Below are 23,934 nucleotides of genomic sequence, written 5' to 3'. Positions count from 1 at the left end.
GTGTGTCTGGTTCTGTGCTTGGAAGTGTTTGGAGTGGGATGCTCCAGGGGTGCAGTCTCCTGCCCCAGCCAGGCCAGGGGTCTCTGGACAGAGAAGCATTTCCCTGTCCCTTACCCTTCTTGCTCTCCTGGAGCCCTCCCAGCTTTGTACACATGCACGGGGGTCACTGACCTAAAAAGAACGAGGAGCGTGTAGCCCACAGCAGCCTACGGATGTGCTCACTCACAGTGGGTGGGGGTGCTGCCCTTGACTGGCCTTGGCTTGTAGTGGGAGGTCCAGCCAGTGCCTTTTACACTGCAGGAGTGTAATACAGTATTAGTCATAACTGCCCCCTCTGCCTCCAGATCCAGGCCTTACGCTGGCTGTAGGTCTGCCTCTGATGGGAGAAGCAGCTTCTTTCTAATGCTGCCGCCCCCATGTGAGCCTCTTATGGAGAGTTGGTAGAGACAGCCCACCTTGGCTCTTGTCAGCAGGGCTGGGCCTGCACCTGACTCTTTGGGAAGAACCTGTCTTTTGGGTGTTTTGTTTGTTTGTTTGTTTTTTCTGAGAAATAACAACTTGAGATTTAAGATCAAGGTAAACTAAACCCTTAGTGCCTGCCCTGATCACCACCTTGCCTCACACGGCCTGAGGCCTCTGCTTCAGCCCACACAGTAGAGCCTCCCTCTCCTTGTGCTGTGGTGGTCCTCATTCGTGGAATCCTCACCTTCACCTTCTCATTTTCAAGTATCAAAAGACCTGCCCCCCACTTTTCAAGGCCAGCACAAGTGCCAGCCCTTCTAGAAGGTCTTCCCTGACCAGCTATCCAGAAACGATTTTCTGCAGCCTTCTGCTCTGCACGGCATTGGAACCAGCCAGTGTGCAGGGTATGTGTGTCCTTGGAAGGCCTTCCCCTCTGCTAGGCGCTCTGGACGGTAGGGCCCAGCATATCATCAGTCCTCAGTGTGTGCTTGCAGAATTGAACTTGGGGGATTTCCAACCTCTCCCCAGGATACCGCTACGTGATTCTGGATATCCCCCTGCTGTTTGAGACCAAGAAATTGCTCAAGTACATGAAGCACACCGTGGTAGTATACTGGTGAGTGCGTAGCATGCCCTGGCTGGAAGGGAGGACCACGGGGGTATCTGGGAAACAGCCCACATCATTTTGCACTTTGCCCTTTCCCCACGGGGCGGCCAAGAGGCATGGGGGTTTGAGCAGCAGTGCTCAGGGTCTGTAGAAACCAACCTTTGTGCCTGATGCGGATAGTCCTGGGGGCAGGTGTGGGAAGGGACGGCCCCGCGGGCTTCTCTAGTGCTTGGGGAGCGCTCCCCCTGCTGACCATTGCAGGCACTTCAGCCCAGATGCCTGGCCTCGCCCTGGGCCACTGTTACTCAGTGGCTCCTTCTTCCTCCTGTAGCACCTTTATTACTTTGCACAGTTTACCTCTCAGTGGGAGGTGGTCAGGACAGGTGTTGATATTCCTGAGTTACTGAAGATAAAATTAAAGAGGGGGCAGTTACAGAATGTGTCCAGGGTCACCCTTTGGCAACACCTGTTATGAACAGGAGGTTTTGTGGAAGGGACTATCACGGCCCAGCTAAGGAAGGCACTTTGTTCTCAGAATTCCCCAGGACATGGAGCCAACCAGAATCCAGGTTTGACAAACAGAGGAGGATCAACCTGTGGGGGAAAATGAGTCCCTGTCCCAGTGGGGTGAGAGTAGATGAGTCCGCAGGGTATCTCTGCCACCCAGAAGCTTCCCGGATGCCACCCATAAGTACAGCAGACACATAGATGGGCACTTGGCTCTGCTGGTATTTTGGGCATAGGTTGGCTCTCAAGAGCCTAAGGCATTGGAGGCTCCCAGCACGCTGGAGGCGGAGCCTGGAGTGCTCAGGGCCCTGAAAATCCCCCTGCCTTTCCCCGTGGGTCCCCATGGGCTGTCGTTGAAAGCCCAGTCTGAATCCCTTGAGCCCAATGCAGGGACGCAGGCATCCTCTCAGCTCCCCCACTGGGCCATGCTGCCTTATGTGAGTAAACCTACAGCCTCTTTGGGTTCTTCATTCCCTGTTTGTGAGGCTGTCAACTAAGGTCAGGCAGACCCCACGAAGACCTGGAATTATCTTTGCCTTAGTAGCACGACTGGAACTTTGTACTTAGGGATAAAAACATTTTTTTTTAAAAGGATCTTAGAGGCCGGGTGCAGTGGCTCATGCCTGTAATCCCAGCACTTTGGGAGGCCGAAGTGGGTGGATTACCTGAGGTCAGGAGTTTGAGACCAGCCTGGCCAACATGGTGAAACCTCATCTCTACTAAAAATACAAAAACTAGCAGGGCATTGTGGCGGGCACCTGTAATCTCATCCGCTTGGGAGGCTGAGGCCAGAGAATCGCTTGAACCCAGGAGATGGAGGTTGCAGTGAGCAGAGATTGCACCATTGCACTCCAGCCTGGGCAACAAGAATGAAACTCCGTCTCAAAAAATAAAAGGCCGGGTGTGGTGGCTCATGACTGTAATCCCAGCACTTTGGGAGGCCAAGGTGGGCAGATCACGGGGTCAGAAGATCGCGACCATCCCGGCTAACACAGTTAAACCCCGTCTCTACTAAAAATACAAAAAAATTGGCCGGGCGCGGTGGCTCACGCTTGTAATCCCAGCACTTTGGGAGGCCGAGGCGGGCGGATCACGAGGTCAGGAGATCGAGACCACGGTGAAACCCCGTCTCTACTAAAACTACAAAAAATTAGCCGGGCGTGGTGGCGGGCGCCTGTAGTCCCAGCTACTCGGAGAGGCTGAGACGGGAGAATGGCATGAACCCGGGAGGCGGAGCTTGCAGTGAGCCGAGACTGCGCCACTGCACTCCAGCCTGGGCGACAGAGCAAGACTCCGTCTCAAAAAAAAAAAAAAAAAAAAAAAAAAAAAAAAAAAAAAAATACAAAAAAATTTAGCTGGGCATGGTGGCGGGCGCCTGTAGTCCCAGCTACTCCGGAGGCTGAGACAGGAGAATAGCGTGAACCTGGGAGGCGGAGCTTTCAGTGAGCTGAGATCGCACCACTGCACTCCAGCCTGGGCGACAGAGCGAGACTCCGTCTCAAAAAAAAAAAAAATCTTAGAGTGTAGATGAGAAGACAGAGCAGGGGCCAACACCTGCATGTGCAGTCGCCAGATGACCCCACGCCCACCTCTGGCCATTTGTCCTTCCTGTGCTTTGCTTTTTTTTTTTTTTTTTTTTTTTTATTGAGATGGAGTCTCACTCTGTCACCCAGGCTGGAGTAGAGTGGTGCAGTCTCAGCTCACTGCAACCTCTGCCTCCCAGGTTCAAGTGATTCTCCTGCCTCAGCCTCCTGATTAGCTGGGATTACAGGCACACGCCACCATGCCCAGCTAAGTTTTGTATTTTTAGTAGAGACGGGGTTTCACCATGTTGGTCAGGCTGGTCTGGAACTCCTGATCGTGATCTGCCTGCCTCGGCCTCCCAAAGTGCTGGGATTACAGGCATGAGCCACCGTGCCCAGCCCTTCCTGTGCTTTTCTTTGAGGTTGGTCTGTTTGCCGAGAGCAGAGGTGGCCATGGGTTTTGGTGGGTGAGTGGGGCTTTGTTGATCATGTGTGCTCTCCAGGAGACCTTCAGCCCCACTCACCGGCCAGAGGAGCCTTTGCCAGAGTCCTGGGTGCCGCTCATGCCCTGCTTTCAGTGGGTGTGGGTGTATAACTCTTGAGAGATGCCAGAGAGGTGGTGATGCTTTTCACCAAAGGGATCTAGGCTTTACAAAAATAAGGACTCCCTTGTGGATTTCTTTAACTGAAAGACTACCCCTGGTGCATTTGAAATTACTTAGGACATCTCCTGAAGTGTGATTATACCAAAACATGATTTCATGCTGGTTTCTTTTTTTTGAGACAGAGTGTCACTTTGTCACTCAGGCTAGAGTGCAGTGGCACGATCACAGCTTACTACAGCCTCAACCTCCTGGGCTCAAGCAGTCTTCCCACCTCAGCCTCTTGAGTAGCTGGGATTGCAGTCATGCAGCATCACATCTGACTAATTTTTTTATTTTTTGTAGAGATTGGGTCTTGCTATGTGGCCCAGGCTGGTCTCAAGCTCCTGGGCTCAGTGATCCTCCTCCTTGGCCTCCCAAAGTGCTGGGATTATAGGCATGAGCCACTATGCCCAGCCAAGTTCATGTTTTTGAAAAATTTGTCGATTGTGGAATAAGTGGGTAAAAATCCTATTACCACAAATTGTACCAAGTCTTAGACTAACTAGAATCGGACCATTTCTGAGCCCCAGGAAGGGCTGTCGGAGGTGCTGCTCCACATCCAGGAGGCTCTGTGGTCTGGGCCACAGCTTCAGGAGGATGTGCACCTACTGGGAGCCCCAGTCCATCTCCATTCTCACCCTAGATTCTCCCGCCCACAGATATGTGGTCTCCCTGATGAAGGCTGGATTTAGTCCTTGTTCTCAGCCAGGTGGGTATTGGCCCCACAATGGCCATAGTACACTGACCCCATAACAGAGGAAATCTATAGCTTATGTAATTCATTTTCATGGCAAGTGGCTGCACTTGTTTTTGGCCTCACTTGGTCTGCTTCCCAGAATCCCTAAGAAGGGACCAAACTGCCGAGGTGGGAGGATCACTTGAGCCCAGGAGTTTGAGACCAGTGTAGGCAACACAGCAAGACCTCGTCTTTATATTTATTAAAAAAAAAAAAAAAAAGCCGGGCGCGGTGGCTCACGCCTGTAATCCCAGCACTTTGGGAGGCCAAGCCGGGCGGATCACAGGTCAGGAGATCGAGACTATCCTGGCTAACACGGTGAAACCCCGTCTCTACTAAAAATACAAAAAATTAGCCAGGTGTGGTGGCAGGCGCCTGTAGTCCCAGTTACTCGGGAGGCTGAGGCAGGAGAACGGCGTGAACCTGGGAGGCGGAGGTTGTAGTGAGCTGAGATTGCACCATTGTGCTCCAGCCTGTATGAAAGAGCAAGACTCCATCTCAAAAAAGAAAAAAAAAAAAAAGGCCAGGCGTGGTGGCTTATGCCTGTAATCCCAGCACTTTGGGAGGCCAAGGCGGGTGGATCACCTGAGGTCAGGAGTTCAAGACCAGCCTGGCCAACGTGGTGAAATCCCATCTCTACTAAAAATACAAAAATTAGCTGGGCATGGTGTTGCACGCCTGTAATCCCAGCTACTCAGGAGGCTGAGGCAGGAAGACCTCTTGATCCCAGGAGGCAGAGGCTACAGTGAGCAGAGATTGTGCCACTGCACTCCAGCCTGGGCGAGCGAGACTCCGTATCAAAAAAAAAAAAAAATACAAAAATTAGCTGAGTATGGTGGCGCATGCTGGTAATCCCAGCTACTCAGGAGGCTGAGGCAGGAGAATCATTTGAACCCGGAGGGTAGAGTTTGCAGTGAGCCAAGATCACGCCACTGCACTCCAGCCTGGGCAACAGAGTGAGACTGTCTCAGGAAAAAAAAAAAAAAGGAGGAACCAAAATGTAGTGATCAAACCCTTCCATTTTATAACTGGGAAAACTCGGGCCTAGTGACAAGGCAGAAAGACCCCAAATGGTAGAAAACAGCTGCTGCAACCCCTTCTGCTCTTGTCTTCATTGAGGGGCTGAAGTAGCTCTTAGAGCTCGAGGGGTGTTAGAGGTAACCCCGCTCCAGAGGACTGACTGTAGCCCAAGGCAAGAGAGGGAGTTTCCTGAGGAAGGACCCAGATGGTGACCTCAGGGTGGGTGAAGGAGGTATTCTTTGAATTTCTCTTGGAGTTGGGAGACTTGGTATTGTCCAACCTAATCCGCAGTGCTGAATCCTGTCCCACAACTAAGGGGGACCAATTCTCATGTCCTTGATCCTCTTTGAAGCACCTTGGGTTTGTCTGTCCCACGTCATCAGTGGCATTAAGCACAACAGATACCATCTCAGCACAATCCTTTTACTCTAAATGTTCAGGGGAGGGGTGTAGCAGCAAGGAGAGGGGTCTTTGTGATGGCCCAAGGAGATATTTTCGATACTGAAGGCCCAGGCCCTCAGGGGAACTGCAGGAAGCATCTAGCTCATAGGCATAGGCCTTTCAGTAAAGGTCACCCATCCAGGGATCCAGGATGTAGCTGGTTCCAGGTGATGAAATCTTCCCACCTTATGACTGGGGAATCTCAGGTCTAGTAGCAAAGCAAAGAGACCCCAGATGGCAAAAAAACAAAACAAACAAACAAAAAAAAACTGTGGCCAAAGTTCCCCCCTTGTTTGTATTAAGGGGCTTCGGTAGCGCATAGAGCTCTGGGGTCCTCACAGTGAGTGGAATGGGGTGGGAGGCAGCCAGTGAACTTCCAGGCCTCCCTCCCTGGCTGTGGGACCCTGAGTAGCCCAGAGCAGGGTAGGATTGGAGGGAAAATCCAGTCTTCATGCTCTCTGTTTCAGGCTGGGCCTGGCAGGGCTGCCTATCCCTGTAACTTGGGGTGAGAGGGAGGCAGGACCTACAGTGCCCTTTTGCCCTGTCCTTAGTGACCGGGACACACAGCTGGCCCGGTTGATGCGGCGGAACAGCCTGAACCGCAAGGACGCAGAGGCCCGCATCAATGCCCAGCTGCCCCTGACAGACAAGGCCCGCATGGCCCGCCATGTCCTAGACAACTCGGGCGAGTGGAGCGTCACCAAACGCCAGGTCATCCTTTTGCACGCCGAGCTGGAGCGCTCCCTGGAGTACCTGCCGCTGAGGCTTGGTGTCCTCACAGGGCTCGCTGCCATTGCCAGCCTCCTCTACCTGCTCACCCGCTACCTTCTGCCTTACGCCTAGTGGGGCACTCAAGGCAGGGAGCCCCAGGCCTCCATCTATCTCCTTGGAGGCTGAAGCCAGGTAACACATCCTGTTTCCTCCCAGCCCCCTCCACACACACGCACACACGCACCCACACACACACACACACAAACACGGACTCTCCGAATCGGGGCTGGGCCTCTGTGCCAGGCCATCCCTTCTTTGGAGCGTATCCTATTTGAGGTCAAGAAACAGCCTGCTGTCCTTCCCACCTTCCCCGAGCAGCACCTACAGAACAGCAACCGTAATGGTGTGTGAAAACAACAGAGACTGCTATACATTCCTGTGGGCGGGGGTAGGGAATACTGGCTCTGTGGCCCTCCTCAGAACTGGGAGGCCAAGGGTTCACTGGGCTTGAACCCTCTCTAAGCACCTACCCCATTATGGCCTAAACCTCCTCAGTGGACCAAGGGAAATCATGTTGGACCAAGGGTTTCCATGTTCAAACAGAGTCAACAAGGCCCTCCCCTAGGTTGAGCTCCTGGCCAGCACGCAGCAAGGATTCTGTCTTGGGTAACGCTGTAGCCAGGCAGGGTCAGCCTCTTCTGGGAGACCCCTCTCCCCACGTAGGGTTTGTGCAGTGCTCTCACGTCCTGCTTATTGCCTTCCACCCCTACTCCTCCCCTGGACCTCTTGGTATTCCGTGTACACCATGCTTGCTGTTTCTTGCCTCTGTGCCTTCAACCTGCTGCTCCTGGCCTGGGATCCTGGGATACCTTTTATTTTCTTTATTTCTTCTCCTTTTTTTTTTTTTTTTTTTAACCTACAACTAGCTCTCAGTTCAGGCACTGTCTAAAGCCCCAGGCTGGGTTAGGTGGTCTAGGATACCAACTCCCCCTCAATGTTTCACCTTAATCCAACAGTACAGTAATTAGCTGAAACTTGCCTGGTTTTTCCTACTAGACTGTAAGCCCTCTGGGGACAGGGACAGTGTCTTATTCATCTCTGTGTTCTTAGTGCAGAGCCTGGCCCGCTGCTGGTGTTTAATAAAGTGTGTTCATCTGAAATGCCCCAGACCAACCAAGATTCCCAGACTTAGCTTCTTCCCACACTGGGCTGTAATCCTCCCGGAGCCCAGGGGGAGGTGAGGGCCCCAGAAGGTACACTTGCCATCAGGCTTCTCCCTGGGTCCCAAGAGGACTGCAGCCAGCCCTTTGTGGGAGGTGGGTAGAGGGCTGAGGCAGCGTCACACCTTCCTGCCCCGCCTCCCCTTCTGCCTTCCCCAACCCAATTAGAGCAGCGCAGACATAAGCCTTCCCTGCCAGGGCCTGCAGACCTGCTAATGTGTTGATCCTGCAGCTAGAAGCCTATTAAGGCTAGAAATGAGTGTGACGGATGCAAATGCTGTGGTGGCCATACTTAGTTCCCCCTTTCCCAGAGCCGCTTGTGCTGAGTCTAGCTCATTAACTTGCTGCAAACCCCTAAGGGGCAAAGAAGGGCCGGGTAAGGCAGTGGTGGGCTGCCGGGTGGGTGGCCAGGCAGGATGAGGGTGGCAGGAGCCTGCCGCTTCCTCGGTTTGGTGCGATCCGCCAGGAGGGGAAAAGGAGAGGGAAGGTATGGACCCCCACAGTGCCCTGTCACCCCAATAATTGAGGAAATGGCACTTCCTAGTATCCGCAGCATGCCAGGCACTGCTGGATGTGTAAGGCCCTGTAGTTAACATAACACTGATTATTTCCATCCCAGGCTCAGAAAGATGGATTTGGTCCAGGTTGCAGAGCCAGGCTTCTGAACTCTCTCCTGTGCGCTGAGCCTCTTGTCAGGAGGAGCTGAAGCCTGGGATTGGGCCTTGGGCTTGGGTTCCGGCTCCGCTTGCCATGTGACCTCCTGCCTTTAGTTTCTACTCATACATCGTAAGGCTTCATAGTGGAGGACACTGAAAACCCTTAGCAAACTGTAAAGTTCCAGAGAATTAACTTCTTCCCTGACCCAGTGAGCTGGGTTTGAAGCAGGAATGTCAGAGCATGGCACGTGTGGAGAAACCTCGGATTCAGCCCTGCCCTTCCCGGGCCTCGCCAGAGCTCCCTCTCCTCTTGCCTCCCTGCCCCGGGATCCCCTTCCTGGCCTTGGGGGTCCAAGGCGGCCTTAAAAGAAGGACTACTTTCTCCGAAAGGGACTTGAAGTTGAGGCCGCTCAGCAACCGCAGAGGTCGGGCCTCCGGGACCCAGGCCCGCGCCCGAGCCGGCGGCCTGCCGTTCGGCCGGCAGGTGGCAGCACCCTCCCGGGCTGGGCTGGGCTGGGCTGAGCTGGGCCTCCGCGGCGGGCGCTCGCCGAGCGGCCTAATCTTCCTCTTCTCGGGCCGCGGGCGGCCTCAGACTTCTGCCGAGCGGCTGCCGCGGGAGCGCGGGCCAGGTGGGCGCGGAGGCTCTGCCTGACCCCGAGCGCTAACTTAAAAGGTGCGTTGTTCGCCCAAGTCCTCTGAGCCTGGGCTGCGGGCCCTGGGTGCCAAAGGGTGTGTCCCCTGTCCACCCACGGCGACGGCGACGGAACCCTGCAGCCTCTGCGTTCCGTTCCTTCACTTTGGGCCTTAGCACCGGGCGTGGAGCAATAAGACACCAGCGAGGGCCAAGACGCACACGCCTTCTGCGCGGGGGACGAAGGGCTCAGGCAGGCCTCTAAAACACCTCCACCCCCAGGCCCGACTGGCCGGAGGGTCATTCGCAGTTTCACAGTTTACAAAGCACGTTCCGGTTATCCCCTTGAAATCTCCCAGCTGTGTGAGGGAGACAGGTCCAGAATTTTACAGAGGCTCAGAGGTTGAGCCAAGGGGCCTAAGTAGCTAACAGGTATAACCACCAAGATTCTGGACTCCCAGTACAGTGCTCCTCCGGCTATCTGCACTGCCCCCATTATACACCTCGGCTCTTTAGTAATTGCCAACTCTTCTTCAAATGTTCGTTCTCTCTCTCTCCTCATGGGGGGCAGGGCAGAGGCAGGGAAAGGTTTGGGACCTTCGGTGATGAGCCTCCATGGCTAAAAATTGAATGGGAGCAGGATAGGCGCTCTGCTGAGTGCCCCTAGTTCTCACCAAGGCACTTTAGGTTAGAAGGAAACAGTCTCAGAGCAGGAGGGGGAATGCGATGGCAGTGATGACTTCAGGCCATGGGGGCATATAGGAGTGGGCAGGAAGACCCCCGGACATGGTGGGAGAGAAGGAGCAAAAGGAAGGAGGTGATGTGGTGCTATAGGTTGCTTTCCTGCTCCTTCCAGGAGAGGCGTGGCTGGTGATTCCTCATCCCACCTGCAGAGCTGAGGCTGCACCCAGCTGGGACCCAAACCGCCTCTCTTTGCTCCCCACCTTCTTTTCCCCTCCTAGTCACTCAGATTCCAATACAATTTCCAGCTAACCAGCATGTCGATAGAACAAGTCGGGCAGCCGGATTGCTGGTCAATTACAGGAAATCATTCTGCTCCACAGCTCAGCGCTCAGGAAGGGAAAGGAAGGGAGGGAATTCAAGGGAGCAGGCGCCCAGCTTGCAGGCTGGGAACGGGCTTCAGGCAGAAGGCTGGGAGTGCTGCAGCCCCCCACCCCTGAGGTGTGGGGGGTGGGGAGGCTCCTAGGGGCAGGCCAACCCTAGGCTCATCCTCAACCTCATGCGGAGCTCTGGATCCAACTTCTGTGTGATGGGGAGATTGGTGCCCCAAGCCACTAAGAGAGACAGAGCTGGGAGTTGAGTGTGGATGAGGGTCCAGAAAGCGAGGCATCTTCTTAGTGTCAAAAGGGATAGAAGCCGAGATAGCAGGACCACCCTCTCCCAGAGCCCTGTGCACCAAGGTGTGGGCATCTGAGGGCCTGGAGGCTAGGGTCCACACAAGCAAGACCTGTACTCTAACAGCCCGCTGTGGGCCAAGGGGTACCTAGGAGGACAGGAGAAGGGGTCGACAGGGAGGGGGGAGGAAAGGGGCCCCAGCCCACAGCTGAGTGAACTAGCAGCAGCCTCATCTGGTGAAGGAGTAAGTCTTCCACCCCAGAAGGTGGGGCACAGAAATGTGGGAGAGGCCAAGGGCCCCCTCCCTCACATTCCCAGCTCCTCTGCCTCAGCTCCTGCCTCTGGCCCTCAAGAAAATTTCACTCAGATGAAAGGACCCCAGTTCCCCTCCTCTTTCCTTGGATCTGAATCTACCTCTGCCTTCTATGCCAACCTGGATGCCTCATTGCCAGCCCCACCTCCTCCCATCACATCTCTCCCAGAACTGTTCCTGTGCCCCAGGCTGCCCTACCCGGCTGACCAGAGATGCTCTGCCTGGCGCACAGCGGTGAGATCTTCCTCCCAGCCCTTCCCCTCTACCCTCAAAGGACTGGAAGATCCTTGAGGAAGAGAAACTTCCCTGTGGGCTAACTTCACCCAGTGAATGACTATTGTTGCTGTTTGTCTTGAACCCCAAAAAAGGCAACTGTGACCCAATGATGTCCTCCTCTGCTCCAAGCTGTGGCCACCTCCCAGGCCCCCTCTCCAACCCCCCCAGGATCTCACTGCTCTTCTCCCAATTCCAAGCCCTCCCCTTCAGACCCCTCCAAGGTTGGGTCCTGGGATGGATCCACTGGCAGCTCTTTGGCCAACCCAAGAGTAAAGGGGTGGACAGACATGGAAGAGGAGACGGGCTTTGGAGCCCAGTGCACCCAGCACCCAGTGGCTCTCAGGAAAAACCTGAGTGATTGCACCGAACAGCAAGGCCATCTTCAAAGTTGGTTTGGATAGGTGCATAGGGAGAACAGGGTCAGAGCCCCGCGACCCCTCCTTCCCCGGGTTCTCTAGCCTAGTACACAGGCTCACACTCCGCGGTGGAGGTGTTGGGGTTGCCCCGCTTGGCATACGGTGGCCACCCCTCCGCTCAGCTGAGCTGAGCTGAAGCCGCGGCTCCCGGGCTCCTAGCGCTGCCTCCGCCATCCCACCCTCGGGCGCTGCTTCCTGCGGGCCGGGCGCCCGCTGCTCGGCGATCCGGAAGAGGGCACCCGCCCGGCCCATGTCCGCCGTGTCCCCGCCCGGCGCGCCGCGCTCGCCAGCCCGCGGGCTCCGCGCCATCGATCGGGCCGCAGGGACCCGGGCGAGCCGCCTCCCCACCCCTCGCTTTTCGCTTTTAATTGAAGTTTGTTTGAGCAGAGCGCGGAGCGGGCAAAGGCAGAAACCAAATATTTAGTTGCTGCAAATTGGCACCTCCAGATCAATTACCCGGCCAGTGTCAGGGCCCGCGCCGCCCCCCGCGCCCCGCGGAATCTCAATGCCACGCTGCCCCCGCCCGGGCCGCCCGCGCCGCCCTCCTCCATTCCACTGCACGTTTTTCATCAGCTCCAGCCATACATCACCCGTGGCTGCGAGGGAACAGATTTTCAATGGGAAAAGTTCCCCGGGAGAGTCCTTGTTGCTGATTCCCGCCGCGCCCTGCGCTGTCTGGCCCCTGCCCCCACCTGGCTTGTCTGATTGAGACAGCAGTTGGGTGGAGTGAGCTCAAAGCAAGGACTTGGGGTCAGGAAGACCAGGCCCCGTCCTAGGAACTCCCCTTACCCGCTGGGTGACCTTGGGGAAGTTACTTATGCTCCCTGAGCCTCGGAGTCCCCCATAACATGGGGGATCAACCTTCACCTTGTGGGGTCAACAGCATGGAGGGACAGCACCCTGCCCAGGGCTGGCACACAGTGACTTCCCACAGATATTAGTTCTCACCCTGCTAGGGGATAAAATAGGCTCTAGAAGGAAGTGAGAGACAGTGAGTTCGAGGCAACTCAACCAAGCCACTGAAAAATACCAAAGGGAAAGCAGCGGACAGCCAGCATCCCCAGAGTCTCTGGCAGGGGCTGAACAGGCCCCAGGACCTTGGTCAAGCTCCATCAGGGAAAGTCCTGACCCCCAGCCCAAGTGCATCTGGGCACAACCAAAAGAGAAGCCGCTTTTCCAATACCTGGGTGGAGAGTGAGAGAGCCATGATCCCAAGGCCGCAGCCAGGCAAGGAGGCCGGAGGGATCTGAAAAAGGTCACCAAGGCTCCTGACCCTTGCCAAGCTGAGTACCAAGAGGCCAGCCCTGTGGCAGGGGGGAATCGGGACAGCTGGGCTGTAGTTGAGGCTTTACCTTCTCCTGGTACATGTTGCTAGTCAACTACTTAACCTCAGTTTTCCATGTGTAAAATGAGGCTGATGCCCTCTACCTCCCAGAGCATTTGTGAGGAGCAAATGAAGTATGGGAGAGGGGAGGAAACTCACAACCGGCATGAAGAAGATGGGGCCAAGTTTGTGTGGGAGTCTCCTTTCCCATGCTCAACACTGCTTCCATCCCAAGAGCCCCCGAGGGAACTGGAGTCAAATGCCTAGCCTGGCATTTTTAAATGCCTGCTCTGCCAGAGTGACAGGGCCTCTGGGTGGGAAGAGAGGTTAGGGGAAGACTGTGAGCCTCATGCTTAGTGCTTTGAGAGCCCTTTTTAAAGAATAAGCCTCCTTCCCTGCCAGCACTACCCCCCCAGTGTCCCGCCCCCAGAGTCTCAGTGCAGGAGTCAGCCCCACTTGGAGGAAAGTTATTTTCCCATCAAATCCTGAATCCAGGTGGAAAGGCAAGGTTGACATAGAATCCAGAGAGCCTCAGTTCCCTGCCAATGGGAAGCAAACTCACTCCTTGATTTTCCCACCTGTGAAATGGGACCACAGCCAGTAATTATGAGGTGCTATTTGAACTGGTGAGTAATCTCTTTTGTTATTATTTATTTATTTATTTATTTATTTTGAGGCAGAGTCTTGCCCTGTCACCAGGCTGGAGTGCAGTGGCACGATCTCGGCTCACTGCAACCTCTGCTTCCCGGGTTCAAGCGATTCCCCTGCCTCAGCCTCCAGAATAGCTGGGACTACAGGTGTGTGCCACCATGCCCGGCTAATTTTTTGTATTTTAGTTGAGACGGGGTTTCACCATGTTGGCCAAGATGGTCTTGATCTCCTGACCTCGTGATCTGCCCGCCTCAACCTCCCAAAATGCTGGGATTACAGGTATGAGCCACCGTGCCCGGCCTTTTATTATTATTTTTATTTTTTTAGAGACAGGGTTTCACTCTGTAGCCCAAATGAGAGTGCAGCGGAGCCATCATAGCTCACTGTAACCTTGAACTTCTAGGCCCAGGCGACTCTCCCGAATAGCTAGGATTACAGATTACATGTGTGGCTAATTTTTTTTCCTTTTCTTTTTTTTTTAGAGACAGGGTCTTACCATGTTGCCCACACTGGTTTCAAACTCCTGGCCTCAATGTTGCCCCCGCTTCAGCCTCCCAACATGCTGGGATTACAGGCATGAGTCACCACATCCAGCCTGGGGTGACCTCTAGAGGCTGCTGAATCCATTGCCCTGCCTTCTACACTCACTCTTACCCACCCCACCCTTACCTGCAATAGGATTCTCTCTGCTGGCGAAACAACCAGCCTCTTTGGGGATGGCAGCCCACCATTTGTCAAGCCAGGAAGTCCTTCTGACAGTCTACCTTAAATCTCTCTTTGGTTCCCTCAGGGAAAATTGAAAGAACGAACAGCAAAAAGATAAATGCGTATGGATAGGCAATGCCACACTATTTTTTAAAAATACCCCCAAAGAGGGCAGGGGAGCGGGAATTACCTTCGGACACAATGCTCTTTACACTAAACATCTTGGCGATGAATATAGCTGTGTAATTCTTTTTTCTCCTTGGCAAAGAGAAAGGCTGAGGCTGGGCAGAAAGGAAGAGGGACCCGAAAATATAAATCAATATGTGACTTTAATATATGTGCTCTCGGTGTCTGTGTGTGCTGGGGGATTATTAGTAACCTTGATTCCAGCTCAGTGTCCGTGCGAGGCGGGGAGATGTGCGGCCCCCAGGGAGGAGAAGAGAAATTAGGAAGCCAAATTCTTCTCCTGATTGACACCTGGGTAAACATTATCCTGGCAGAAAGGGAAGAAAAAAAGATCAATGCTGGGTATTTTTATCACGTTCCAGGGACAGACAGGGGGGAAATTAAAGAAACAGTCCCCTAGCATCACTGGATATGCCCATCTTCAAGGAGTAGCTAGATAAGGTGGAACCCAGGTGGAGGAGTATGGGTGGGAGAGAGACGGGCATGTCCCAGGGAGCAGTGGTCATTGCTGCTTCTACCCTGATGTGTGTGAGTGGCAGCAGGTACAAAGGAGCCATGCCTTTAGTTGCAGGATGAAGGCACCAGCTTTGACGGGGAATCGTAGGCCACAGAGTCTAACTCAAATCAGACTCCGGCCTCAATGGAGGCCCATGAGGCATTCGTCTTAATGGGATTTGTCAGGGGGCTGTTTCTAGTGGAAGATTCCTAGAGTGTGGGGAGGGGGCAGTGGCTGCAGCAGGGGCTGGGGGTAGTGAGTGCTCCAGTGTGGGTCAATGCCCATGGGGAAGCAGGGACATCTCTCCTGATTGTCTCAGATCTAGAGTCAGGAAAACCTGGGCCTCCACCCCTTCCTGGCTATATGACCTTGACCAAGTCATCTGACCTCATAAGAGTCTCACCTTCCTTGTCTGTAAAATAGAGGCAGGCACCCCCCACCCCACTGGTCTCAGAGTTTTTAAATGAGATTATACAAAACACTGGACAGGGCTGAGGGGCTATTGCTATCTGGGGAGCCCTGCCCAGTAGAAATATACTGTAAGCCACATATGCACTTAAAAATTTTTTTTAAACTAATTTGTTTAAGAGACAAGGTCTCCCTCTGTGGCCCAGGCTGCAAGTGCAGTGGCACAATCGTAGCTCATTACAGCCTCAACCTCCTGGGCTCAAACGATCCCCTCACCTTAGCCTCCTGAGCACCTGGCTAGTTTTGGGGGATTTTTTGTTTGTTTATTTGTTTGTACTTTTTGTAGAGATGGGGCTCTCGCTATGTTGCCCAGACTGGTTTCAAATTCCTGGCCTCAAGTGATCCTCCCACCTCAGTCTCCCAAAGTGTTGAGATTACAGGAATGAGCCCCTGCACCCAGCCCATATATGTACAGTTAAATGTTCTTTTTTTTTTTTTTTTTTTTTGGAGACAGAGTTTCGCTCTTGTTGCCCAGGCTGGAGTGCAATGGCGCAATCTCCACTCACCGCAACCTCCACCCCCTGGGTTCAAGTAATTCACCTGCCTCAGCCTCCCGAGTAGCTGGGATTACAGGCATACGCCACCACGCCCGGCTAATTTTGTATTTTTCGTAGAGATGGGATTTCTCCATATTGGTCAGGCTGGTCTTGAACTCCCAACCTCAGGTGATCTGTCCGCCTTGGCCTCCCAAAGTGCTGGGATTACAGGCATGAGCCACCACACCCAGCCAATGTACTGTTTTTTTTTGTTTGTTTGTTTGAGACGGATTCTGGCTCTGTCGCCAGGCTGGAGTGCAGTGGCGTGATCTCAGCTCACTGCAACCTCTGCCTCCCAGGTTCAAGCAATTCTCCTGCCTCAGCCTCCTGAGTAGCTGGGACTACAGGTGTGCACCACCACGCCCTGCTAATTTTTGTACTTTTAGTAGAGACGGGGTTTCACCATGTTGGCCAGAATGGTCTCCATCTCTTGACCTCGTGATCCGCCTGCCTTGGCCTCCGAAAGTGCTGGGATTACAGGTGTGAGTCACCGTGCCCTGCCTCAAATAATATCTTTTAACTTAACGCAATATATCTAAAATACCATTTCAGCATGTGTCACTAGCCACATTCCAGGTGCCCTGAAGCCACATGTGGCGGGAGCTACCGTACTGGGCCAGCACAGATCTGGAATGAGAAGCCCACAGGATAGGAGCTTCTGCCCCGACCCCTGCCCCCGGCCCGCGCCCGTGATAGTGAGGAGGGACCTCTGGAGGCAGAAGGTGAAGTGAGTCCCTGAGAAATACAAGGCAGAGTCCTCCTTTTGCTGGGGGTGGGAACAACTTTCTGGCCTCTGAGGCATTACGGTGCCCTAGCAGGGGCTCTGTAGGGGAGGCAGACTAATGGCCACTTCGCCAGGATAGGGACCAGGCTGGGGCAGACACTGAGCTCCCCTTCCCGGAGTCCCCTGGCAACTACAGCAGCTGGTTTGGAGGGAAGAGCCTGACAGCTGGGCTTGGGAACGCCTCATTCCCAGTCAGTGCCTAGTCTTCTGGCTGTAGCATCTAAGGTAAGGCCCCTCTCGGAGCTGCATCATCACTCAAATGGGAATAGCTGTGATCAACCCTGCTTTAAAGGCTGTAAAAAGGTTTCTTACACAAAGTCAGTGTGCTTGTAAGCCATGAACGTGCACGGGGAAAAGAGAAAGTGAGGAGGGAGGGAGCCCCTTTTGAGGCCGCCCCTCCGTTCGTTGGCTATTGCTGGCTGTGCTCCCAGAGTCTGCAGGGGCCCTCCAACTTCAGGGGGAGGCTGGAGAAAGAGGGTAGGACAGGAGGCCCAGAAAGGGTGTGATTTTCTGAGAGCCACACAGCACATCCAGCAGTGAGTGAGCTGGACACGCTGGGGTGGGGCCAGGATACCCAGGCCCTGCTTCTCAGCTGCTCTAGGCGTGAGGGTTTGTGGGAAGGAGTGGACAGGACTATTTCAGGGCAATGCAAAGGCAGCCGAGTGCTGGCTGGGAGGCCCTCGTGGGTCTAGTCTGACATTTTCTGCTGATGCTGGGAGCCAGAGAAGGGGACCTGGAAACCTGAATCTCACACCTGGGCCAGCTGATCTTGTACCCAAGTGGTCCCAGCCCCTACTTCCCATTGGTCTTCCCTGTCCTAGCTGCACAATTGCCCTGCCTGGGGAGGAGTGTGGAGAGAAGCACCAGGCTACCCCAGGACCAAGCCCCCAGCCCACCTGCCAGGTCCCAAGAGCGACAGTGAGCCCTCAGTTATATCTTTTTTTTTTTTTTTTTGAGTTTCACTCTTTCCAGGCTAGAGTGAAGTGGCGCAATCTTGGCTCACTGCAACCTCCTCCCCCCAAATTCAAGCGATTCTCCTGCCTCAGCCTCCCGAGAAGCTGGATTATAGTCAAACCACCATACCCGGCTAATTTTTGTATTTTTAGTAGAGATAGAGTTTTGCCATGTTGGCCAGGCTGGTCTTGAACTCCTGACCTCAGGTGATTCACCTGCTTCAGCCTCCCAAAGTGCTAGGATTACACTTTGAGGTGCCCAGCCCCTCAGATATTTCTTTTGCAGACTCTGCAACTAAGGGATAGATCTGGGATTTAACTTTTTTTTTTTTTTTTTTTTTTTTAAGACAGGATCTCCCTCAGTCACCCAGGCTGGAGTTGTAGACTGCAGTGAGCTATGATCATGCCACTGTACTCCATCCTGGGTGACAGAACAAGACCCTGTGTAAAAATAGTCCCAGCTACTTGAGCCTCAACATCCTGGGCTCAAGAGATCCTTCCACCTCAGCCTCCCAAGTAGCTGGGACCCTAGGCACGCAACACCACATCCAGCTAATTTTTTGTATTTTTGGTAGAGACCAGATTTCGCCACATTACCCAGGCTGGTCTCAAACTCCTGGGCTCAAATGATCTGCCTGCATCGGCCTCCCAAAGTGCTGGGATTATAGGTGTGAGCCACTTGGCCCAGCCTCTTCTTTTACTTATTTATTTATTTATTTATTTATTTATTTTTACACAGGGTCTTGTTCTGTCACCCAGGATGGAGTACAGTGGCATGATCATAGCTCACTGCAGTCTACAACTGCTGGACTCAAGTGATCCTCCCTCCTCAGCCTCGCAAGTAACTAGGACTACAGGTGCATGCACATGTAGTGCATTAGCACACCCAGCTATTTTTTTTTTATTTTTTTGTGCAGATGGGGCCTCTCAATGTTGCCCAGGCTGACCTCGGACTCCTGGCCTCAAGTAATTCTCCCACCTCTGCCTCAAGTAATTCTCCCACCTCTGCCTCCCAAAGTGTTGGGATGACAGGCATGAGCCACTGCACTTGGCCTTTCTTTTTTTTTTTTTTTTTTGAAACGGAGTTTTGCCGTTGTTGCCCAGGCTGGAGTGCAATGGCACAATCTCGGCTCACTACAACCTCCCCCTCCCATGTTCAAGTGATCCTCCTGCCTCAGCCTCCTGAGTAGCTGGGATTACAGGCATGCACCACCATGCTCGCCTACTTTTGTATTTTTTTTAGTAGAGACAGGGTTTCTCCATGTTGGTCAGGCTGGTCTCGAACTCCCGACCTCAAGTGATCTGCCCACCTTGGCCTCTCAAAGTGCTGGGATTACAGGCGTGAGCCACCGCACCCAGCCTTTCTTTCTTTCTTCTTCTTCTTCTTTTCTTTTTTTGAGATGGAGACTTGCTCTGTTGCCCAGGCTAGAGTTCAGTGGCATAATCTCAGCTCACCACAACCTCCGCCTCCCGGGTTCAAGCGATTCTCCTGCCTCGGCCTCCCGAGTAGCTGGGACTACAGGCATGCGCCACCACACCCGGCTAATTTTTGTATTTTTAGTAGAGATGGGGTTTCGCTATGTTGGCCAGGCTGGTCTTGAACTCCTGACCTCATGATCTGCCTGCTTCAGCCTCCCAAAGTGCTGGGATGACAGGCGTGAGCCACCACACCTGGCATTTCTTTCTTCTTGTTTCAGATTTCTTCCTTCTTGGTTCCATCCTACAAAGAACTGTTTCCATAGACATCCTCTCTGTACAGCTACTTTCAGCCTATTCTTCCCAGTTAGAGACTTACAGTGATTCCTAGTGTCTACCAAATTCCCTTTCAAACTCCTTGGTTTGGCATTCCAAGAGCCCTTCACCATCAAGCTCTTTCCACCTGACACAAACAGGTACCTTGTTTCCAGCCCAACTTGCTGTGCCAACTGGCCCTGCCTAAGGCTGTCCAGCCTCTCTGCCTTTGCCTGGGCCGTTTCTCCTCCTGCAACATCCTTCTTCCTCTCCACACCCAATTCTGCTGATTGAAATCCATCCATTCTGAAAGGCCTGGCTCAAATGCCACCTCTTCTGGGAACGCTTGCCAGGTAGCCTCATCAGAAATGCCTGCCCTCCTCTGATCCATCTCCCGTAGCCCCTTGCATGTCCCAGGCCCTGGATCTTTCTCTCTCACAGCTTCAGACTCCCGGTAAGCGTCTGGAAATGGAAGCCCCTGGAGGGCAGAGCTATCTCGGCTGTCCATGAGTCCTCTCGGAGCCCATTTCTCACCATTGCACTTCCTGTCCTGCTCGCTCCCCAGCCCAAGGTAACACCAAGGTTGGACGTGAGAAAAGAATAGATGAAACAAGATTTTGCACATCACATTGTAAAACCCGCTGAGGCGCTCCCCTCCTCCCAATATTCTTACTGGACTCCCGCCTACCCTTGGCTCCGGTCCCTCTGGCTCCTCCCCATCCACCCAGTCCAGATGTCCAAGCCTGAGCAGCTCACCTGGAAAGACACTGTGTCTCGGTCACCATCTCTTAGTCTGGGTCTCTGTGCTGCCAGTAGACCTCTGGCCTCCCCCATCAGACTGGGATCACTGGGAATGTGAGGATCTACCTTTTTTTGTCTTTGTCTCCTTTTCCCATTCCATTCAGTGGAGGATTTCAAAAAGCTTTGGAGACACACGTAACAAGATAAAAAATGAGAGAGGAAGCTGGAGGTGGGAGAGGTCCTACTTCCTCCTCCCCCAGCCTCGGTCTCTGGCACCTTGCCAAGGTCACCTTTCAGAGCAACCCATCACAGGCCTTTGTCAGGAGCATTCATCCTCCTTTCCAGCCCCCTCCTCCCTTGCCAACCCACCAGGCTCTGCTGCCACTCCAGGCCCTGCCAGCCCCAGCTCACCTTACCAGTGCCTCACGCTCCAACTCTCTCCCTCTCCCCCACATCTGCAACCGCAGCACATCACAGCTGTCTGATTAGCTCAATTGATTAATTAAGCTCTAATGAGAGCCGTGGCTCACCCCTACAGCTGCTGACCGGGAGGCCAGCCATGCCCAGAAGGCCACTGAGGCTGCAGGCATGGTCTTATGAGGGCCCAGGGGCAGGCAGCTCAGTGGTTGGCGCCACTGAGCCATTTGCAGGGCACAAAGCTTGCCCATGGCTAGGTCTCTCCAAGAGCCTCCATGGTGAGTGGTAGGCAGAGGGGTTGCTCCCTCAACCAATCAGTGAGTTCCCGGATGGCACATCTGGCACCAACCCTGCTGAAGGCAGGGAGGGCAGAGCAGATATTGATTGGCTGAGAGGTGCAGGGAGGGGACTGGATTCCTTCAGAGTCCCACCTTGACTCCTGGGGCTTAGAGTGCCCCAGGCCCAGAGGATAGTGAGCGTGGGGAAGCTGGGCACTGGCCAGAGGAACCAGACTTAGCCCTGCCAGCAGCCACCAACCCTGTGGTTTCTTTGCTCTGTGGCCCAGGGTGGAGTGCAATGCTGCGATCTTGGCTCACTGCAACCTCCATCTCCCAGGTTCAAGCGATCCTCCTGCCTCAGCCTCCCGAGTAGTTGGGATTACAGGCACACGCCACCATGCCCAGCTGATTTTTATTTTTAGTAGAGACGGAGTTTCACCATGTTGGCCAGGCTGGTCTCGAATTCATGACCTCAGGTGATCCGCCTGCCTTGGCCTCCCAGAGTGCTAGGATTACAGGCGTGAGCCACCGCGCCTGGCCAAACCCTATGATTTCTTCCATCCTCACAACTCCCAGCCATGTGGTGAGACAATGCCCCCATCCAGCTGCTGGCTTCCAATCTGGAATAGCCACAAGGACTCTGCAGAGCAAGTCCTCGATTCCCATTCCTCCCACCTCTGGCCTCCCTCACCACCCCGACCACCGACCCACCCCGCCCCCACACTCTGTCTCTTGTCTGGGATAGGGGACAAATGCCCTCCATTAGCAACAATCATTGGCTGGGCACAATGGGTCATGCCTGTAATTCCAGCACCTAATCATGCCTTAATCCTCGACCTTGGGAGGCTGAGGTGGGAGGATCACTTGAGGCCAGTAGTTTGAGACCAGCCCAGGCAACATAGCAAGACCCCTGTCTCTACACAAAATTTTAAGAAAGAAAATTAGCCAGGTAAGGTTGCTCACGTTTGTAATCCCAGCTACTGAGGAAGCTAAGGCAGGAGGATTGCTTGAGCCCAGGAGTTCGAGGCTGCAGTGAGCTGTGATTACACCACTGCACTCCAGCCTCGACAAGGGTGGAAACTTGTCTCAAAAAAACAAAAAACTGTCATCAGTTAAGTGGGATTTTCCATCTTACAGACACCTCCATGTTCATTCTTCCCCAGAATCTCACGAGGCAAACTGAGCCAGGAGTTCATTCTAGAGATGAGGAAACTGAGACCTCAACTTGCCCAAGATCACACCCGGGCGTTTCTTGCTTCCCAGCCTTTGCATTTGTCTTGAGTCACGCACTTCTCTTCAGCTTTGAGACGTCAGCTTAGAGGTCACTTCAGCCAGGATGCCCCGTCCCCCAGCTGCAGGTGAGGGCCCCCTCTTGTGTTAACTTGCTCACATCTGCCACGGGCCTGTGAGCACAGCTGCTGCTCTGTCTATACCTCCCGATTGCGGGAGGATCCTGCTCAGGGCCTCACAGGCAGTAGGGACATAAAGAATATTTAGAGTGGAGGAAAGAAAGGAAGGAGAGAAGAAATGAATAAGCCACACATGGCAGATAGTCTGAGCCCCCAGTCAAATGCTGAGAGGAAGGACATGGTGGAGGACCAAGCAGGGCTGCCCAGTCTGGGCATGTCAGCTGTTGATGTGCAGGGAGCCCCTGCTGCACAGCCCACTGGCCCAGAGATCATGCAGGTAGTCCCTTCCCGTCTCCACTGCAGAGAGGATAGGGTGGGACCAGGAAATCCTGGGAGATGGTGGAGGAAGATGGGCAGAGAATGAGAGACTGGGGAGGGCCTGAGAGTCAGGAAACCTGAAGTGGAGATTAAAGCAGTGGCTGGGTCAGGCCCAGTGGCTCACGCCTGTAATCCCAGCACTTTGGGAGGCTGAGGCAGGTGGATCACCTGAGATCAGGAGTTTGAGACCAGCCTGGCCAACATGGTGGCACACCGTCTCTACTAAAAATAAAAAAATTAGCCAGGTGTGGTGGCACGCGCCTGTAATTCCAACTACTTGGGAGGCTGAGGCAGGAGAATCGCTTGAACCCGGGAGGCAGAGGTTGCAGTGAGCTGAGATCGTGCCACTGCACTCCAGCCTGGGCGACAGAGCAAAATTCTGTCAAAAAAAAAAAAAAAAAAAAAAAACAGTGGCTGGAGAGTCCGAGACCTGGGTTGGAGTCCTGGCTTTGCTTGACCTCTCTGCATGACTGTGGGCATGTGGCCTCCCCAGTCTGGCCTGTGAACCGAGAAAGTCTGATGGCATGGGCTCTGGGCCTGTTCTCCTGTTGAAGTCTGGGAGTTCTATAGCCCCGAGAGACATCTGTTACTAGAGGGAGGGAGTGAGATGGGGATGGACAGTAGGAGGGGGTTGCAACACCTTCTATTACCAGCGGTGGGAGGGGTAATCACAGCCAGGAGCCTCTGGGCCCCACAGAGTCCCCACCACTCCCCCCAGCTCCTCTTCTGTCGCTGCCCCTCAGATTCAATTACCAGCTCAGCTTTCAAATCGGGCTCCAGCCAGTAACTTTACTGGAGAAAATGATTATGTGATTATTTCAACCTTGCTCCAAACGCTGTTTTAATTGGATCTGGGAAAAGGCGATTTGGGCATCAGCGGAGCCACGCGGGGGCGGGAGCAGCATGGGAATGTCAGGCAGGAGCCCCACCTGCCCATGAGGTTCGAAAGGCAGACAGGACTCTTCCCAGCCCCTACCTCTCCCCAGGCCCCCCACGTTCATCCTAGATCCAGGGTAAGCCTCAGCCGGAAAGAGAAAATGGGTGTGGGGGAAAGGCTTCCCACGCAAGTGGGTTGTGGAGGGGGTTGGAGGGGACAGGTTCCTAGCAGCCTGTCTCCTGCCCAAAGCAGCCCTCAGCCACTTAGAAAACTACTTTTCTGCCAATTTCCTTCCCTCCTCTGACCCCAGTCCCAGCCCAGCTGAAGTAGACTTTTGCTCAAACACTAGCCCAAGGAAGCAGAGTTGGAAAGAACATTTGATTTTCCAGGATCCAGGAGGGCCTTCGAAAGGGATTTGGATTTATCTGCTCCTGGGATCACCCTTTCTCCCTGCTAGACAGATGACTGGTGTTTGTTTGAACATATGCTAACCTTTCTGAGCTTTGGTTTTCCCATCTGTCAAAGAGAGGGTCCTAGGTGA

General features: G+C 53.9%; 1 protein-coding gene across 8 annotated transcripts in view; it reads left to right on the top strand.

Annotated features, from left to right (window-relative positions):
• Positions 1–7,824, top strand: part of DCAKD (dephospho-CoA kinase domain containing) — a 38,385-nt gene extending 30,561 nt beyond the window's left edge. For all 8 annotated transcript variants that reach the window (XM_063629236.1, XM_055257753.2, XM_055257747.2 and 5 more), the window contains 2 exons: positions 991–1,078; positions 6,492–7,824. In XM_063629236.1, coding sequence (XP_063485306.1) covers positions 991–1,078; positions 6,492–6,783 — 380 coding nt within the window. In that variant the 3' untranslated portion in view covers positions 6,784–7,824. The remainder of the gene's footprint in view (positions 1–990; positions 1,079–6,491) is intronic.
• The last annotated feature ends 16,110 nt before the right edge of the window (positions 7,825–23,934 follow it).

This window comes from Symphalangus syndactylus, chromosome 20, assembly GCF_028878055.3.
Source record: "Symphalangus syndactylus isolate Jambi chromosome 20, NHGRI_mSymSyn1-v2.1_pri, whole genome shotgun sequence".
NCBI lineage: Eukaryota > Metazoa > Chordata > Mammalia > Primates > Hylobatidae > Symphalangus > Symphalangus syndactylus.
Note: the sequence above shows the minus strand (reverse complement) of the source record. Positions and strands in the feature narration are given on the sequence as shown.